This window comes from Cuculus canorus, chromosome 11 (assembly GCF_017976375.1).
Source record: "Cuculus canorus isolate bCucCan1 chromosome 11, bCucCan1.pri, whole genome shotgun sequence".
NCBI classification, from domain to species: domain Eukaryota; kingdom Metazoa; phylum Chordata; class Aves; order Cuculiformes; family Cuculidae; genus Cuculus; species Cuculus canorus.
Window position 1 is genome coordinate 9,507,845 of NC_071411.1, and position 18,069 is coordinate 9,525,913.

The following is an 18,069-nucleotide window of genomic DNA, read 5'->3' on the forward strand; positions in this document are numbered from 1 at the left end:
ATCGCTACTCGAGATCAGTGCGCAGCAACAGGATTTCATGTAGGACATGTCCCAGAGGGTTTATCCTGGGACAGGAACTCACACATCGAGTCAGGCACATTTTTCTTGTGCCCAAGATGATCCCATACAAGAACCCCTGGGTGCAGAACTGGGATTCTCTAAATGCTGGGAGACAAATTTGGCTGCGATGGTCACAGACGGTGATTCTCTGTCATATTTGACTCCTCTTATTAGTTATGGGAGTCGGGCACGTTTGTGTTAAACGAGAAGCTCCCAGCTCCTGTCTGGCCGCACAGACTGATCGGGATCGCTGCCTCGTGTCGCTCAGCACTGGTAAATGGCGTTTGCTTTCTAAAACTCCATCACGAGTCTCAGAGAGTTCATTTGCTGCATTTTCGGTGTCACCAACCTCAACCATTATAAAATGCTGGTGACAAAACCACCCGGCGGCCTCAGCCCCACGGCTCTGGCCCCACCCGGTCTCTGGGCGAGCGGGAAGCGCGGAGAGGGTACCCTTGGAGCCACCCCGCCCCTCTTCCCACCATTCCCCGGGGCGGTCCTTCTCGCCATTTCCGGGGCGGTGCCTCCGCCATTGCGGGCGGGCGCTGCTGCCGCCATGCCTATGAAAGGTCGGTTCCCGATTCGCCGCACGCTACAGTACCTGAGCCAGGGCGATGTCATCTTCAAGAGCTCGGTGAAGGTGATGACTGTGAACTACAACACGGCGGGAGAGCGCAGCGAGGGCGCGAGGTGAGCGCGGGGCGGCGGCGGCGTGGCCGGGTTGAGGGGCGGCGGGCACGGAGGCACCGCGGATCGCGCTCCCCTGTTTCTCTTCTCCTTCTTCGCAGAAAGTTTGTGTTTTTCAACATCCCCCAGATCCAGTACAAGAACCCCTGGGTGCAGATCATGCTGTTCAGGAACATGACCCCCTCACCCTTCCTCCGCTTCTACCTGGGTAGGTGCTGATGCCCTGAAAAGCCAGGCTCAATAATCAATGCTAATTTGATTATTAAGAGATCCTTTTACGCGACGTCGTGCACGCAGGGGGTCGCTCCACATAATGTGCGTGCAGCTTCTAGCACAGTTCACAAAGGCTGTACTGTCAAAGCACACATATTCATTACTTTTCCTGAAACAGGTGTGTCTATTATAATCAATTCCCAGAATTTATTTACGTACGTTTCCTCCCCTTGGTGCACGCGCTCTGCCCTCTGAGGGTCTTGGGCTGGGGGCTTTTGGAGAAAGGCGCACAGTCTTCTTCATGGTGAACTTCTCAACTCTCCTTGCACATGCTCTTAGATTCCTTGGACACCTTGTTAAGGTTGCATCTGGTCCTAGCTGGTTCTTCTTTCTCTTATCATTGCACTAGTCCTGGTTATCTGGCTTAATTAGATATAGTCACATTCTCTCCCATTCTTTCTAACTGCCTTGTTAAAATTCCTTATGTAACCATAAGTATCCAGGCGCAGGCTGGCTAAAAGTTATTATTCAAGCTAATCCTATATTTTAGTTCTAAAATCACAAAAACTATACATAATATTCAAACATATAATAGGTTAGTAATTTATAATCTCTTCCTTCAGTGCCCTAGTCCCTCGCTGCCCCCGCCTTCGCCTGCAAAGCTGTTTTATGCATTAACAAAGCCTGTCTGCTCCCCTACCCTGCCTCAGGCTTCTGCCATCATCCTAAACACAAACTTTCCTTTCCCTATGGAAACATTACGTTGTAGCTGTAGCAGAGAAGCAGGCATGGTCCTGTGGCTGCCCCATCCCTGGAGGTGTCCCTGCCCATCACAGGGGGTTGGAACTGGCTTTGTGTGTTTGAAACACCTTTGTAGCAGCTGTGAAACTGATACTGAAAATGCCAGCAAATAACTCTTAAGGCTCATTTTGGAGTTTTAGAAAGCAAGCGCCCTTCATCAGGCCTGCGCAACACGAGGGAGCGATCTCCATCAATCTCGTGCACCAAGAAAAAAGCTGGGGACAGGATACGTTTCTCACTTACATGCATAGGTCTAAATTGTCCTAAAAACCTTATGCATATTCCATTACTTTCTAAGGTCTAATTTTAATTTTATGAACTTCACAACAGTCAAATCTCTTGCTAATTTGGAGCTGGCTCCAGCTCTGCCTGACCTTGCATTTGAGATGGGGAGCGACTCCAAACAGAGATGATGACAAAAGAAGATGCATCTGTTCAGCACAGGTCACAGTGAACACAAGATGTTATCATCTTCAAAGAATGAACTGTGTCTGAAAAACACACTGTTAAAGAAAACACGCTACCAGAGGGACATTTTGTCTTAATTTCCAAATAAGAGACTTTGACAAAACTTAATTCTACTTTAGCTTAAATCAAAATATTCCACTTTTTGTAATAGTAACTACTTCTTGTATCAAACTAGCAGGTGGTAGGGAAGGGGATTGCATGATAGACTCTTACAGATCTTGCCAATCTTTCTTGACAGACAGCGGAGAACAAGTTTTGGTTGACGTGGAAGATAAAACCAACAAAGAGATAAATGAGCACATCAAGAAAATCTTGGGGAAGAGCAAGTAAGTAACATTTAAGCTAATACGGTCTTGCATTAGCATCTTGCACTAGGATACAGTCCCTGTAAGCTTCTGTCACTTGTACAGGAGGAAGCACTGCTTTTCCCAGACAAAATTGACATAAGCTAGGGTGGAGTCCACAAGCTAAGACCTGCAGGTCTGTCTGGTAAATTGTGTCCAGGGAAGGGAGAGAAAGTGTTCCCATTCAGGCTTCTGATAGTAACAAACAGATCTCTTTTCTAGAGAAACGCTTGAAAAAGAGGAAAAGGAAAGGAAAAAACTATCACATCCCGCAACTTTTGGGCCCAAGAAGTATCATCTGCGAGAGTGTATGTGTGAAGTCGAAGGCCAAGTTCCATGCCCTGCCTTTGTGCCACTGCCCAAAGAGATGAGGGGAAAATATAAAGCTGCTATGAAAAAGGAAGAATCAGCCTGACCTCTCAAGTCGTGCTGTCTTTCCTCAGGGCTGGACAATCAAGGTACCTCAGTGAGAGGAGCTAACAGCTCCTGGAAACAGGAACAAGTTCATACAGTACAGACAACTTTGTCTCGTAAGTCTTCTTACAGCTACAACTAGAATAATTAAAGTGAAAAATAAAAGCTAAAGACCCAGCTTTTTTGTTGCCAGTTTTACAAAGCATTACAGCCAACACTGCTTATAAGGAAAACAAGACAAGGAAAGTGAACTGGCTAGAGCTCCATTTCCTCCTCATGCCTGCATGTATAAGGTTGTGGCAAAACCAAGCTTACATTTGCTCCAGGATAAGGATACTAGACTAAAAAGTTAATTTATCTTTGAAACAGCACAGAATTCCAAAATTTACAGAAAGTGGTATAGAAGCATTCCTGCTGATTTCCATCTTGTACTGACTGAAGAGGGGCTCAAACTACAGCTGAATTTTCTTTAGTTACCCCTCAGAAACACTTAAAAGTCACATTTACAAGATACAACTTTGACAGTTGATACAGCAGCTCTGAAAAGCACAGATCAAGTCAAGAATACCAGCAGTAAAGGAGAATGTGTAAGTTGGTTTTGAGAGATGCTTTACAATCAACTTTATCGTCCTGTAAAAAGAAATCTAAACCTACTCCTAAATTAAAACAATTTTCTAAACAGTCTTCCTTTAAAAATAAAAAAAGCTACACAGCGGAGAACTCGAGATGTATCAACTTCCAATTGATACATTCCTAGCAAATTCTAGGCAGCAAGTACCGTGCTGCTGTCTAACTCCTCTTACCTCAAACTCCCTGCTCTTAGTCAAAAAAAACCCTTCTAAATTATCACAGCTTCTGCCTCACAAATAACCACACTATACCTATATGTACATAAACATAGTAGATTGTACTGTATTGGTTTGAATTTGGTAACTGCACATAGCTTTAAGTCAGGCTTAGAGTACAGATCACTGGAGAGCTGTAATTCAGCATTTCTACGCTCATGGTAGAGTACAAAAATTTCACGCCAATTCAAGTGTCCTGTAAAAACAGTCAAGCACGAGCACAGCACAAAATAAACGTGTTGTTTTATTTCATCTCTGTTTACAAAGTTTCCATACAGAGTAGTGCATGCAATTTTAACAAAAGTCACTGCTAGTTAGTTATTGAGCTTTATGGTTAAGATGTCTTCATCCTGTTGTGCCGTGCGAGCCTCACAGCAGTCCAAATCCCCACATAAGCTCTTCACTTCAGAGATGACTATCAGGTGTCTAGTCTACCACATTTAACACTGACAACGATCATGAGGTATGCTAGTCTGTTACCTGCTTGTAAAAATACATTACATGTACAAGGATATTTTAGTTATTAGTGTATTGGACTGAAAATACAAACAAGGCAGGATAGTTTTCAACAAGGGAAAAAAACACTTTTTAAATGTGAAAGCCGAAGCCACCAAAACATTTTTCTCATGTTGATACCAAAAGAGCTTTGGGTTACAGTGCAGGGAGCAGTCCTCTTGACTAGGAAACATCTGTCTTAAATAACTACCTTATGCTATTTCTGTTAAAACAATTCCAGGGATTATTCCAACTTTCACTTTTTGCTGCCTTCCTAAACCTGGTGCCACAGTGTACATTTTATTACTTTACAGATTTTCAGAATCCTCTGGTCTTCATTTCACTTGGTGGTGCAAAAAAACACTTGGGGACTCAACTCTAGTAATAAATATCTCAGTATAAAGACTTCATGGTCTTCTGCAAACCTGTTCTGCACACTTTTCAACTTCGGATTTAGGCTCCGCTAAGACCGTCAGCAGTCTGTAAGTGGCTGCCCTAACTGATTTTGGTCACTCACTAGTGCGTTTATGTGAGGATATAGGTGGTTTGGGTTTTTTTTAACAACACTTCCACAGGTCCCTACTTCCACTTATTTACAGCAAATTAAAACTAGAGTTCCTATGCAATTACTTGTGTCTCTAAAGTATTAGCACAGCTGTAACCCAAGCATTGCACTGTTGTCAGAGACACGGTTAAAAGACACATCTCATTACATAAAGTCTACACTTCTGAGTAAGCCTACTCCTATTAGTGCTACAAAGTGTTTCCTGCCCAATTTTCCTGTACTTCAGCTTTAAATACATACACCCTTTGGACTACCTCCTCCCCACTACCCTTTCAAACACTGATGCCTCATACTGTGCCCCTGCCTTTTGAAGACAAAAGGCTGACCTAGCCCTGAAATGATCCTACATTTCTGATGCCAATCTTTTAAGGCACAGCTCTAAGCCCTCAGGTATCACAGGTGCTGGCCATCACCTGGTCATGCCCTGGACCACAGAATCTCAAGGACTCCAGCTGGTAGCTTATTTAAGACAAACATGCCTGACTCGTAACTTCTGAGAGGAATCAAATATGAAACAGAATCACCATTAGGCACCATCGCAGCCAAATTTGTCTCCCAGCATTCACAGAATTCCAGTTCAGTGGTACTTCAGCTCTCCATTGTAAACAAGACTTTTGTTCCTTGAGTGGTACAAAAAGGGTTCCAGTCTCACAACTATGACAAATACGATCATTCTGTCACCCAGAGAATTTAAAGGAATGTGTAGATTCCATAAAGTAATTGGGAATTGGAGGGCCACCCCTTATAGTTTGAAACAGTGGTAGCCTGATGCTCTTTTCCCTGGAAAAAGAGTAGGTGCTTGTTCCCACACAAGCAGGTCTCTGAAGCCAGCAGGACACGCTCCATTACACTGTAGTTTGTGCTCAGAGCAAACAGGAAACTAAAAGCAATGAGAAAACAGCATCCAAATTTTACTTGGAGTTTTTATAAACACATTAAAAAGTTACTCATTAAGATCAGTTATAAAGCTCTTCTCAGTCTTAAAAATCCCTTTTATGTATTATCATTGCACAAAATTGATCTGCAAGCCTGTATATTCTGCACTTCAAAGAATCACAGCAGCCTTTTAACAGCAGTTTCTCTTAACACCATTAGGCAATTAACCCAGCCTGGAACACTGCATCCTCTGACAGAGACAGAGTGTAGAAGTGTTAGAAAGGTCTTAGTCACTCTTTAGTCAAAGCCCGACTTGAAAGGCCAATGCTACCACAGAAAGGGGGAGAGATGGCAAGCCAACATCACAACCCTTTCCAAATCAGTTTCCTATTAGCATTTAGACACTTTGACCAAAATAAGTACACGATAAAGACCAGTTGCATTAAGAGTGTTGTAAGAAGCGATTTTAAAATTTCTCAGTATAAGCAGTTGAGACCAGCAGCATACCTCAGGAGCTCTTCCCTCGACACCAAGTAGTAGTGGAAACACCCAACTGAAAGTGCGTAAGTCAAGATTCTCCCAATTCCCTCTATGTGATCTGTTAGAAGTATCTGCCCTACCTTCCCATATGTAACAGCAGACTTAAAGTAATTATTACACAGCCCTTTTGCTGCTTCAGCAGTTGGATTTCTCCTTCTGCTTTGCTAATGTGCGCTTCAATTCCCTTAAGTTCTCTGTCAGCACCTCCACCTCATCCATTCGTCCACTATGTTTGGCATCAAATATATAAGCTTTGATGTTATCTATCTGTTGAAGAAGCAGCTCTTCCTCTATAGCCTCCTCTCCAGAGATCTCACTGCTATCCTCCACTTCAAAGGGGTTGGTAGAGGGTCTCTCTTCAAATGGATTCTCAGAATTCCAACTGCCCCCAGGTTTTTGAAATGGATTTTCATCCTCCTCAAAAGGGTTTGTAGTACTGCCAGGTGCTCCGCTAGTTTGTTCTTCTTCCTCCTCATCTTCAAATGGATTATATTCCTTTTTATCACTTTGCAAAACTGTGTTAGGAATTATTGGAGAAGTGTCTTTGGCAAATGGGTTTGTAGGATCTTCCTCTAACTGAGGGGTATCTGCTTCATCTTCAAACGGGTTTAGACCGGCCGTCCGATCTCGGTCTTTGTCACACTGTGGGACATCGTGGGGTTTGGGTGTGAAAATCAAATGCTCTTTAGCTGGCAGCTGCTCAACAGCAGTTTCAAAACTTGAGTCCCCTTTGATCTGAGTAATATCCAAATCCGATGTATGTGCTGTCAAGTTCTGATTCTCTTTCGCAACTTCATGCTGATGCTGCTTGAGTTCTCTGAAGTCTAAGGAACGCGTCCTTGAATGCTGAGACATGAATCGATGGTGTTCTCTTGCCCACTCTTTTTCACGAAGGACCTGAAGTTCCTCCCTCTGCATCTCTTCCTCTTCTGCTTGTTTCTTAGAAAGCTCAATGGCTTTCAGAGTTTGTTGTTGATCATATTCATCCTGAAGCTGCCTAAGGTTCTCTTGCAACATATGGACCTCGTCAATCCTATTGGCTGCCTTTGCTTGCTTAATAAAGGATGTGATGTTGTCAATCTGCTGAAGCAGCGGGTCTGCTATCTCGCTCTCTCTTGATATGCTCGATGTAGGTAACCAGCCTTCAGATTTCCTGACTGTTCCTTTTTTCAGGTGAGTTGCATCACCATTAACTGCAGCTGCCGATCTGGAGATAAGGTCTTTCTGTTTTTCCTCTTGTTTGCCTTGCGTTTCAAGGGCCACCTAAACCAAAAAAAAACACGTAGTAAGAGAACACCAATAACATGAAAGATTCCATTCTAAATATCCATAGGTACAAGAAGTTATCTAACCTTGGACAGTGCTGGCTGTCACTGAAAGGGATCAACTGCATTTCTGGTTGCTTTGCAGAAAACACTTATTTTCATAATATTACCTAAATGCTTCCCTTCAGGTTGTTTGTGACAATATTGGTCAAAATCCCATGACATCTGCCTCTACAAACTTGAGGGCAAGTAGGAGCAGCAACAGTGCTTTATGCAGAGCAAAAAAATGCCTAGGCAAGTCTGCAAAGAGTGGTCTGGATTGGTTTGGGCAGTAACCATATCACAGTTGACTACAGCAGATATCTGTAATAGATCAGCGATAAAGGTCATTTTGGAGTCCAACAACTCTTATTTCTCAACTTCTACCTCAAAGTAAAGCTGTTTTAGTTTACAATGATGTACTCCCTCCCAATGGAAAAAAAATCCTCTCTCTTAAGGATAAGATATCCTTATTCTACAATGTCGTTGGTCTCCACCAAAAGAAGTCTACGAGTTCTGCTTGTGCAAATGAACTCCAGAACACGATTTTAAAATCCATGTAAACTGACATACTTAGTTTAGGGCTTGATCTGCATGCGCTGCAGCAGAAACAGCATGTGCAACCAAGCCACTGCTGCTTTCTAGAAGTATTCAGCTGCTCAGCACACACCTGCTTATGTTCTGGGTAGAATACAATGACGGTGTTGCATGAATCCCTCAAAAAAGGTATGGAATGGTCTGAGTAAAAAAAGTGAAAAGCTGAAATCAATGTTCAAGGCAACTCTTCACACACACAGAGCTCCTAAACTTAGGCCCTTGAAGGAGGCCCTGATACAGAATGTAACAGATCTTAACCCCTCTTACCATATGCAGTCTTCTCTTCTTCAGCTCTTCATACTGATCTTTGGTGGGCAGGGACATCAGGCCAAGCAGTTTTTCCTAGAAAAAATGGAAACATTTTCAGTGTTGCTCACATGTATTCAGCCGACTTTCAAGGGGGGAAAAAAAAAAAAAGAGAGACACCAGCAAAAGAACAGAACAAATGAAAGGTACTTCTATGCTACAGTCACTGAGGCAAGTGCGCAAGTCTCTGCTGTCCTAACTACTGTCAGCTAGGTTCACACCTCAGCAAGAGACACAGCCCAGATTCAGACATTCTCTTAGGTCCCTAAGCTCAACACTGCCCTGACTACGCTATCTGTATTCATGGTAGCCTTAAGTGAGCTTACTTAAGTCATTCCAGGAACTACAGAAAATGTATGGAGCTAAACCTCCTGTCAAAATAGCTTCAAACCACAGGGATGCTGCCAACAAAGAGAACGCTAGGTAAAGTTTACATTCAGCTCATAACATATGTTCCATTTACCTGAACAAAAAGTGTAGCTGAATATCTTATCATTCTCTGAAGTTGTAGTGTTTTAGGATGAGGTTGGGGATCTTCATGCAAGCCTAGACTCAGAATCTTCTTACTGAATCAAAGCAAACATACAATCTCATCAGTTCAAAACCAAGGGCCAGCAAAAATGCAGCAGAGGGGAGAGAGGCAATAGTGGAGGAAATTTTCTGAGGTTCTTTTGCGTAAACCATTTTGGATATTACAAGTTATAATGCTTTCCACTCACATCCTTTTTTTTCCTTAAAGAAGCCAAAACAAAAACCAAATCCAAAATAAAAACTCTGCCACTATTTGTTTCCTCTGTGCTTAGTTATTTCCACTGCAGAGGAATGCACGATTTTTAAGGCTGGAAAAGGAAGTAAAAATCGATGGTGCACAGAACAGCATCTACCTTTTCACATGCTCTTTAAAACTGAGCAGACAAATTGATAATCCATAGGAGTAAGCACATATCTGCTACACAAACATAGATGCCAACAGCTGAGGAAGACTACAGAGAAGTCACAACAGCAAGAGGAACATGCGGGGTGGGGAGGGAGAGGGAGATCTTTTACCTTAAGGCATCTATAAATTCGTATATTTTTTGAATCTCCACCCTCAAGTCATTTGCGTGTTCAAGGTTGTAGGTCGTCTCCCCAGCACTAAGAAATAAATACTTCACCGTAAGTCATGCATCCAGCTAACAGGACAGAACACTAGAAGCATCCCAAGATGACCAACATACAATAATACCCAAAATATACACATACTTAGCACAGGCATATATTTTGCGACTATTTTCCAAACAATTATGTGGGGAAGAAACCACTGACTGATTGACTATTCCATTAAAATAAAATAGTTCTCTGCTAATGTTTGTCAGAAAGCTAAAGCCTACCACCCCACATGGGTGTAGTATTTACGATGCCAGCAACCCACTGTCCACATGTAGATATAATCAATTATATGCACGTTACTAGAATCTCACATTTACTGATACAACAAATTAGGATTTAGCAGAGATGATTTTTCACCATATTTTGGCTTGCCTCTCCGTTTATATCTCAAATATAAAATAGAAGGATCACTCTCTCAAAAGCAACCTCACTATCCATACAATTCCAGCTTCTGGGACTCCCTACTAGTAAGAAATCCTTAATTTCATTAGTAAGAAGTCTGTTGTTTTCTGATACATGTTTCCATTATACAGAACATTCATGTTTTCACTTTTCTCTAGTTGTCAAGCCACATAACACCAGCTCGCATGAAGTCATCACAAAGAGCAGTAATAGCTCAGTGCGTTTTTCACTTCTATCCTTCTCTCCTCCTTTTGGGAGGTGCATTTTTACAAAACCAGGTTTATTATAATGAATAACTTCTTAATTTTTCTATGACCATCAGATCTAAAGGGCAGGTACAGAAATACTAGTTAACTTTCCAAATGAACGTGCTTCACAGTCCAAGACCAACGTGTGCATTTCTCTACTATACAAGCCAGAAGCGTAACCTGAGCACCTCTTGCAGATACAGCTGGAGAGATTTTACCCCAGTGAGAGAATCCTACCAGAAGAAATTGTGTGAAAAAGTGTGAGACACGACTGCTGCACATCCACTGCAGCACAGGGCACGCCTGCTAGATGTACAACAGCTGTCAGGTGAAGGTGGCTTCCTTCACACAAGAACAAAATCATTCAAACAGTACTTTGCTGCTGGCACTGCTGGAAGCCATACCATCCAGCTGGGGGCAGCAATATCCTGCTTCAGCTGTTTCTAAGAGGCTCATGTACACAGGAATTGTAGCCTTGTACTTCCTTTTTGGAGAGATGACATGTTAACATATGACAGTGGCGCCTCACCAGGAAGCGGCTTTAAAAAAAATAAACCAGACTGCTTCTCTATATGTAATGTTACCAGTACTAATTAATTCTGTACTGCTTAGTTTGAAGAGCATCCAAAAGACAACAGGTAATCTAACACTATTTTTCTTATAATTTACGCTCTTGCAGCCTCAACATGCTACTTCCTTACTCCTTCCCACACTTTTGGGGAAGGAAAAATACACATGCTCATTAACAAAATCAGCAAATGGGGCTTACTTTAGTGATTCTGCCATCCTTATGTATTCTGGCGCCTTCTGGTCAACTTTTTCCATGCAGAGCCGGAGTTTCTTGTTTAAAACAAAACGTATAAAAAAAAAAAAGAACTTTTATAAAAAATAAGAGTACTTATGGAAGAACATGCTGACATAAACCTTCCATGCTGCCTGTGCATATTCAAAGTTAACCACAACAAAAGCCATTTAACTGTTCTGAATGACAAGACCCTCCATTTATCTTCAGAACAAAGACAGTGTGGTCAGGAACAGAGAAAGAGTCCCCCTGATTCCCTCCAAGGTGAATTTTGAATTCAGAAGCTGTTTTAATGGATGACTTGGACAACTTCTAACCTTAAATTCCTTCACGAAGTACACCAACAGAAAATCCCATTAATAACAGGGGTTTGCAGACTTTCTTGAAAAGATACCTGATGATTTTTGGTGCCTGTTTTGAAAGCATATTTGAACACACTGTTCCAGCCATGTGCTGCTGATGGATGTAGATAGTTCAAGAAAGCATTTGCCATCAGTGTGAGGACAAACAGATCTGACAACATTGAGCCCCACAGTTGGCAACTGGCTCCATCATTTCAGATAAATCTTTGCTACGTAGCATAAACACCCAACAGAGTCTATTCTAACACAAGTGAGTTTTAAGTCAAAACAAGAGCTTGGATGTGAGATAACAAGCCAAAGTTCAGTAGTGGCAACTGCAGATATATACACACTGAGGCTAAAGCAGCAAAAAGTCTGATTTACCTCGTAGAGTTTCACAATCTCTGGTGTGTATTCTTTCTCATCAATCTGCTGTTCTCTTTTCAGCAGGGTATCTTTGCAGTGCCAACAACAACGGATCCGTTCATCATCCTTCTCATCCAGAACTGAGCTCACACTGCTTATGCTGCTAATGCTGCCACGGCGGGAGCCATGGACGCTATTAGGTGAGGAGTTCGGGCTGGTATGAGAACCCAAGGCTTCTTTGCTGGCACTGGTGAGTTTGCCTAAAAATTTAACGCGGGTTATTTTACAGGTACTGGAGAGGCCAACAGATTTTACCAACACAAATGGCACTTTAACAGAATTACTATAACTTCTACTTCAAATTCAGGTAATATTAGAAAACCAAGTTGAAACAGTCTGCTGAAAGACAAGCAAGAAAACCATGACAACCAAGACTGCAAGTCAGTATTTGGGTCTTAACTGAAAATGCTGCTCCATTCTAAAAGTAAAAGAGGAATTAACACCCCACATTGTACTTACTTGCCAAAGGAAGACTGACAAGTTCCATGCACTTCTTGCACATAATGGACCCACAAAGGCGGCAGTGGTGACGTCGGTTTCGAATGCTGAACTTATTGCCACAGTCTGGGCAGAAGGGAACATCCTGATCACTGACCCAAGGCACGACAGACTTCTCTATAGCTGTGATCGGGCAAGAGGGGACACAGCATCAGATATTCATTCAATTAACCCCTCAGCTGGTTAAACTGGAGGAGCAAACAGTCTGAGGTAAGCTCATACCAACCTCTTATTTTAGCCGAATCAGTGTTTGCTCTGTCAAACGATGTAAGCTGGCAGAAGATAAAAAACACATTCAAGAAAATTGTGGTTTTGCAAGGAAAAAACCCAAAACAACCCAGCTCAAAAAGAAAAAGAAGGCTGGCATTTTCAAGAAATAGGAGTCTCAGCCTGTTCTGCACCAGATTCCTGCAGCTTCCCTGTTTATTTCTAATGTTACATTCATCCATGCAGTGCTAAACAATGACTGCCAAACCTGTACAACTCAGGGTGTTTTGGACACAATTCTCACAGCATCCAGCACTGCTGGATCTGAGCCAAAATGTAAGTATATCACTGGTAGATTTTAAAGAATGAGAAGCTGGAAGAATCATGACAAAAATATAACAGAGAAATTTAGCAAAGTAAAAGATGGAGAAAATAAACAGGAAAACAGATTGTTCTTGAAGCAACGTGGAAGTAGCATTTTCAGCTTGAAAGCAGCGCATAGAAACAGCAATCCTATCCACAGTACAGGCCTGATGAAGCACAGTACTAAACGATGAAAAAGGAAAACAGTAATGTGTGGACACAGTCCTTTATAAAGTACATTGCTAGATAAATGCGCACACTTCATAGCAATATATATATTTTTAATGATTAAGAAACATTAAGAAAGCTGGAATATTAAAACACAGCAAATTTACCTTTTCTAACCTGATTATTAATTTATTGACTTCAACTACATAGTGATCAATCCTGGCTGCTCGATGTTTCTTGAAATCAGAAAGATGGCTTCTCATAGCACCTGCAGAGAGAGCAGAAAGTTTTTACAGTCACTTAGGTGTTCTGTATAGATTTCATTGCCTCATGAAAGACTGTCATTTTTGACTGTTTATTTCTCATGTTCAAATAAAATTTTAAAGACATGTTAGAATCCTACCTTTTCATGGTGCTGCTCTAAATGAAACATGCAGGTTAAAGCCTGATCTCCAGGCCAGCAATAAACAGTGTTTTATTTCTACTACACAAAACAGGTACTATGTTAAAGAGAACATCTGCAACATCTTCCCATCTTCAACTCTGTTACATTTGGCAATGGCAAGCTATTATCAACTTGTAGCACTCTCAAAACCAACTCCTTTTAGTTTTCTGGCTACATGGTGAACAAAGAGAATTTGGAGGTCTATGCATCCCTCTTCCAGAATTCTAATCACCCTTTGACCTTCAGGGGTCTGAATCACATTCTTGATGACAATTCAGATTTACAGAAAACCAATCACCAAGTACTCAACCGAATAACAGAGCATCTACTAAAGAAATGTACAATTCATATTTAACAACATTGGTTTCAAGTTTAAGTTGTGATCTTTTTTCCAAGTAGGATGGAAATGCTACTTGGAAATTTCCTCATGCTAAAGAAATAACTAAAACTACCTCCACATCTGAATTCGTAGGAATGAAAGGGCCCCTCTGAGCAATGGAATTCAGCCACTGCTTTGGAAACATCACACAGTCCCTGTCACAAACCCACAAAATCCCACCCTGAAATCCATAAGGTCCATAATCTCCACTCTGATCAGAAAACAGTTCTCACTCCTCTAATGTTTAGAAACCTTCTGCTAGTTTACTGTGTAAATTTATTCTTAGCTAATATTTATACTATGATTGCTGCTTAAATAGCTACAAAGTCAAAAGTATAATAACCTACAGAACTGACTCTGGAGACCAAAAGGACTAAGTCCTGACTAGTCTGTCAGCAGCTATGGGGAAACTTTCCCAGGATCCACCAGAGATAGGGCTGCTTCCTCCCCCTGAAAATAACCACAATGTTTCAGTAACAGGGAGGGTCAACTTCCAGCAGCAGTATTTGTAATTACAGGCTCAGCCAACTTATCCTTGAAATTCTGCAAGTGTGGATTTATAAGCAGAAGGCTGGGTTTGGGGTTGTTTTTCTTTTGTTTTGTGGTTTTCTGCTTTTTTGTTTGGTTGTTTTGTTTTGTTTTGTTTTTAGTGCAAGTCTCTCTTTAATGAGAGATGATCTATGCCTCAAATCCAAAGAAAAAGCTGAAAGAGGTTGAATCAGTGGACAAGCTTTTTGTCAGACGTGTAAACTAGCTACTGCTTTAAGTGTAGCCCAAAAGCTGGAGATTTTGTAGAGCTACAGTTTAATTATTAATTAGTGGATTCTGTGTTTTGTAAAAAGCCACAAGATGGTTGCAGAACACCTCAACAGAAGTAAACACCTATCCAGGAGGCCTCAACAGCTCAGGCACAATGCCATGACAATCAACTCCTGCTCTCAAAATTATTTTGGATTACTGATTCTATCCATTTGTTTTTCCATTATCTGCATTTTCACCACCATCCCACACAAAGCAGGCAGGCTGCACAAAATCAATATAAAAATCATACCCCCATGCTACATCAAATCAAAGGCAAGGCAGATACAACTCCATGCAACTTCAGCAATATTGTAGCAGTTTCCTACTTAAGAGTAAAAGAAAATTTATCCCCGCTAAGTATTGCTTTCCAGCTCTCCTACCTACTTCCTGGGGCTCCCACATGTACGGATCTACTCCACCATAGCTGAACGACTCATATCGTTCCTGAGATCCAGAATCGGTTCTGTCATCTCCTTCTCTTTTCAGCAATTTCTTCTTTGCTCTTTTGGCCTTCTGGACTAGATCTGAAAAAGATAAACTCAAGTTATCAAACATGGCAGTATGGAATATTCCTCATACTTTAGCCCTAGCCTTTTTCCTTGATGACAAGTTTATTCTCAACATGTTCCATTTAGAACCAGAACCACAGATGACATGAAATGCTCTTTGTTATTTGTCATAAAGTAGTACTAAGGTCCTAATGAGGAAAACAGTAGTTCTAGTTCTAGACACTCCATTCAGGAACTTCACAGTAAAACAGCAAGCTTTCTTAAACTATGGAACCCGTTTCACGGCACTCTGGGACATGATACAGATAATCTATTAATTCACTTAATTCCCAATTATTTTCTTAGCATTCAAGGATATTCAACACTTCCTTTGCCTTGTTGCATGAACTACAAACTAAGGATTTCAACGTGCTTGTACACATAAATAATTTCAGGAATACTCAACAGCACTGCATTGTCTCATACAAATGCAAGTGAGAGAAAGGCAGTCTCCTGGGCCAAAAGAAAAAAAAAAAAACCACCAGGAACTTGAAGCTTCAGAGCTTTTATTGCCCTGGCATCTATTTTCCTCTCTGTATGCTAGCAGAATTTGAGAGCACTGCCTTTCTTACCAAACACATTCAGCATTTCCTTGAACTAGACCTGTTATACAGCAAACTTTCTAACAAGCTGCTGGAAACCACGAGTTAGCGTGTCCATTCATGTTTCTGATTTTCTAATTCAGAGTCCAAAATACCGGAACTCAACCTTATTGGATACATCACCCAAGCTTCAGCCACCAGGCCCCTCATGCTGACATCAAACTTCCCAGCAGTCTTTCAGCTGCTGAAGTCATGCTTCCTCCCCAAATGCCACTCAGTGATATAAAATGTGCTTCTCAATGAAACTGCATCAGGTCAGCAGGGGTTTTGCTACCATTGTACAGAATTTCTCCTCCTCCATCTACTCTCAAGCCAGCACAGCAAATGCCAGCTCGGCACTGCAGTGCCTTAAGTGAAGCTCCTATCCAAGTAGAAAATATATTTGCACTAAGGACTTCAAAAGTCTGATGTACTCAGAAAGAAGCAGGGATGCCTCGTGGCTTTGCCACTGACACAAAAGCTTTTCAAGCAAACTTCAAAGTCTTATTTGCCATCAGGTCAAACTTAACCACCTCGGTATGACTCAACTGCACTAGTAAGGTGATTTGCAAGCATCTATAAAACTCCACAATTAGAATAGCTGGAGTTCAGCACAAAGTCATGCAGCCACTTCTGATGCGCAGTTTGAACTCTAGTTGCTAAAACAGACAATCTATTCAGGTGGTTCTGCTGGCCTTCCCTCTGCTAGAATGGACTTCAGTGGACAGAACTTAAAATGAATAACTAGGACAGAAAGCCAGCAGAAAAACCAACTTTCTCTATGCAAGAACACTCAGATTATATACTGTTAAGCTTTTTTTTAGAAAGTATGACTGACTGTTACTTTTCTAAAAATTTATTTAATCATTTAAGGGGGCGTATTGACACCAAGGCCTTTAAGACCTTGGAAATATTTTAACCGTTTTAATTTTTAAAGTTTTTAAGTTTTAATTTTAAAACTCTAAAAGTCCTCAGCCTGTAGGGACTAGAAAGGAAACCAGTAGTGTTTGTAAAGAAGGTAAGCGATGAAAATGGAAATATAGAAAGTAACCATCTGACTTTTCATACTGCTTTTGTTATATAAAAAGTATATTTCTGGCCTCTTCCAGACTTAGCTGGAAGGATTAAACCACACAATGGAAGAGAAGTGCTCAATGTGCTCAGTCCTGGGCTGGCAGGGCAGTCGCTAAAGTTCACAGCTCACCAACGCTCCTGGCCAAAGCTTTGGTCACAGGGAACGTTCTGTGGCAAAGAATCACAGAATCACTCGGTTGGAAAACACCTTTGAGCATAGCCGTCCCTACTCAATCACCTCCATAAGCTCGTCATCTACCCTCCCTTCAAACACCTCCAGGGATGGGGACTCGAGCAGCCTCTTCGGTGCTTCAAGAACCCTTTCCGTGATGAAGTTTTTCCCCATGTGCAATCTGAACCTGCCCTGGCGCAACTTGAGGCCGTTCCCTCTCGTCCCATCACTGTCACCGTGGCGAAGAGACCAACACCCGCCGCTCCGCACCCTCCCCGCTGCGGGCAGCGATGAGCTCGCCCCTCGGCCTCCCTTCCTCCAGGCCGAAAGGCCCGGCTCCCTCAGCCCCCCCTGTCCGAGCCCCCCGCCTCACTTTTGAGCTGCCCCCGGACGTCCCTGTCCTCGCCCGAGTGCTCCCCCTCGTAGTGCGCCTGCAGCTGGTAGAAAGACTGCAGGTCCTTGAGGCACAGCGGGCACAGGAAGCCCTCCCGCATCTCCCCCGGGTCCCCGAAGGGCGCCGGGCAGCCTGCAGCCATGGCGGGGCCTTTTTCCCTCAGCGGCGGCGCCGGGCGCGCATCCTCCTCCGCAGCCGCCGGGGAGAAACGCGGGCGGCGGCACCTCCGGACTCCTCATGCGGCCCCGCCGGGCCCCGCCGCGCCGCCAGCGCCCAGGCGGACAGCGGAGCGCCGACACAGCGATTGGGGGGGCGCCCAGGCGGACGGCAGAGCGCCGACACAGCGATAGGGGGAGCGACCAGGCGGACAGCGGAGCGCAGAGCTAGCGATGGGGCGGGGCGGGAGAAGGGGAGGAATAGGAGAAAGAAAGAGGGAGGAGAAAGAAAGAAGGAGGAGGAGAAGGAGAAAAAAGAGGAGAAAGGAGGAGGAGGAGGAGAAAGGGGGAGAAAAAATGAAGAGGAAAAAAGAGGAGAAGGGAGCAGGAGGAAGAGGAGA

The 18,069-nt window shown here is 42.8% G+C and overlaps 2 protein-coding genes across 2 annotated transcripts; one reads left to right on the forward strand and one right to left on the reverse strand.

Moving 5' to 3' along the window:
- Nucleotides 1-559: 559 nt before the first annotated feature.
- MRPS25 (mitochondrial ribosomal protein S25) lies at nucleotides 560-12,023 on the forward strand. The gene is made up of 5 exons (XM_054076973.1): nucleotides 560-750; nucleotides 849-955; nucleotides 2,468-2,555; nucleotides 2,796-3,574; nucleotides 11,905-12,023. The coding sequence occupies exons 1-4, from the start codon at nucleotides 617-619 to the stop codon at nucleotides 2,986-2,988; spliced, it is 522 nt and encodes a 173-aa protein (XP_053932948.1). The 5' UTR covers nucleotides 560-616; the 3' UTR covers nucleotides 2,989-3,574; nucleotides 11,905-12,023.
- Nucleotides 4,059-17,855, reverse strand: RBSN (rabenosyn, RAB effector). Its single transcript, XM_009565826.2, has 11 exons — nucleotides 17,493-17,855; nucleotides 15,125-15,268; nucleotides 13,287-13,387; nucleotides 12,608-12,653; nucleotides 12,343-12,504; nucleotides 11,842-12,083; nucleotides 11,084-11,154; nucleotides 9,563-9,649; nucleotides 8,979-9,081; nucleotides 8,477-8,551; nucleotides 4,059-7,571 (listed from the first exon to the last, which is right to left on the reverse strand). The coding sequence occupies exons 1-11, from the start codon at nucleotides 17,653-17,655 to the stop codon at nucleotides 6,444-6,446; spliced, it is 2,322 nt and encodes a 773-aa protein (XP_009564121.2). The 5' UTR covers nucleotides 17,656-17,855; the 3' UTR covers nucleotides 4,059-6,443.
- Nucleotides 17,856-18,069: the final 214 nt, after the last annotated feature.

Coding starts and splice junctions, on each gene's coding strand:
- MRPS25 (XM_054076973.1), top strand. CDS start 617: ATGCCTATGAAAGGTCGGTTCCCGATTCGCCGCACGCTACAGTACCTG. Junction 751..848: donor GAGCGCAGCGAGGGCGCGAG/GTGAGCGCGGGG, acceptor CCTTCTTCGCAG/AAAGTTTGTGTTTTTCAACA. Junction 956..2,467: donor CTTCCTCCGCTTCTACCTGG/GTAGGTGCTGAT, acceptor CTTTCTTGACAG/ACAGCGGAGAACAAGTTTTG.
- RBSN (XM_009565826.2), bottom strand. CDS start 17,655: ATGGCTGCAGGCTGCCCGGCGCCCTTCGGGGACCCGGGGGAGATGCGG. Junction 12,654..13,286: donor TAATAATCAGGTTAGAAAAG/GTAAATTTGCTG, acceptor ATCTTCTGCCAG/CTTACATCGTTTGACAGAGC. Junction 11,155..11,841: donor AGATTGTGAAACTCTACGAG/GTAAATCAGACT, acceptor GTTTTAAACAAG/AAACTCCGGCTCTGCATGGA.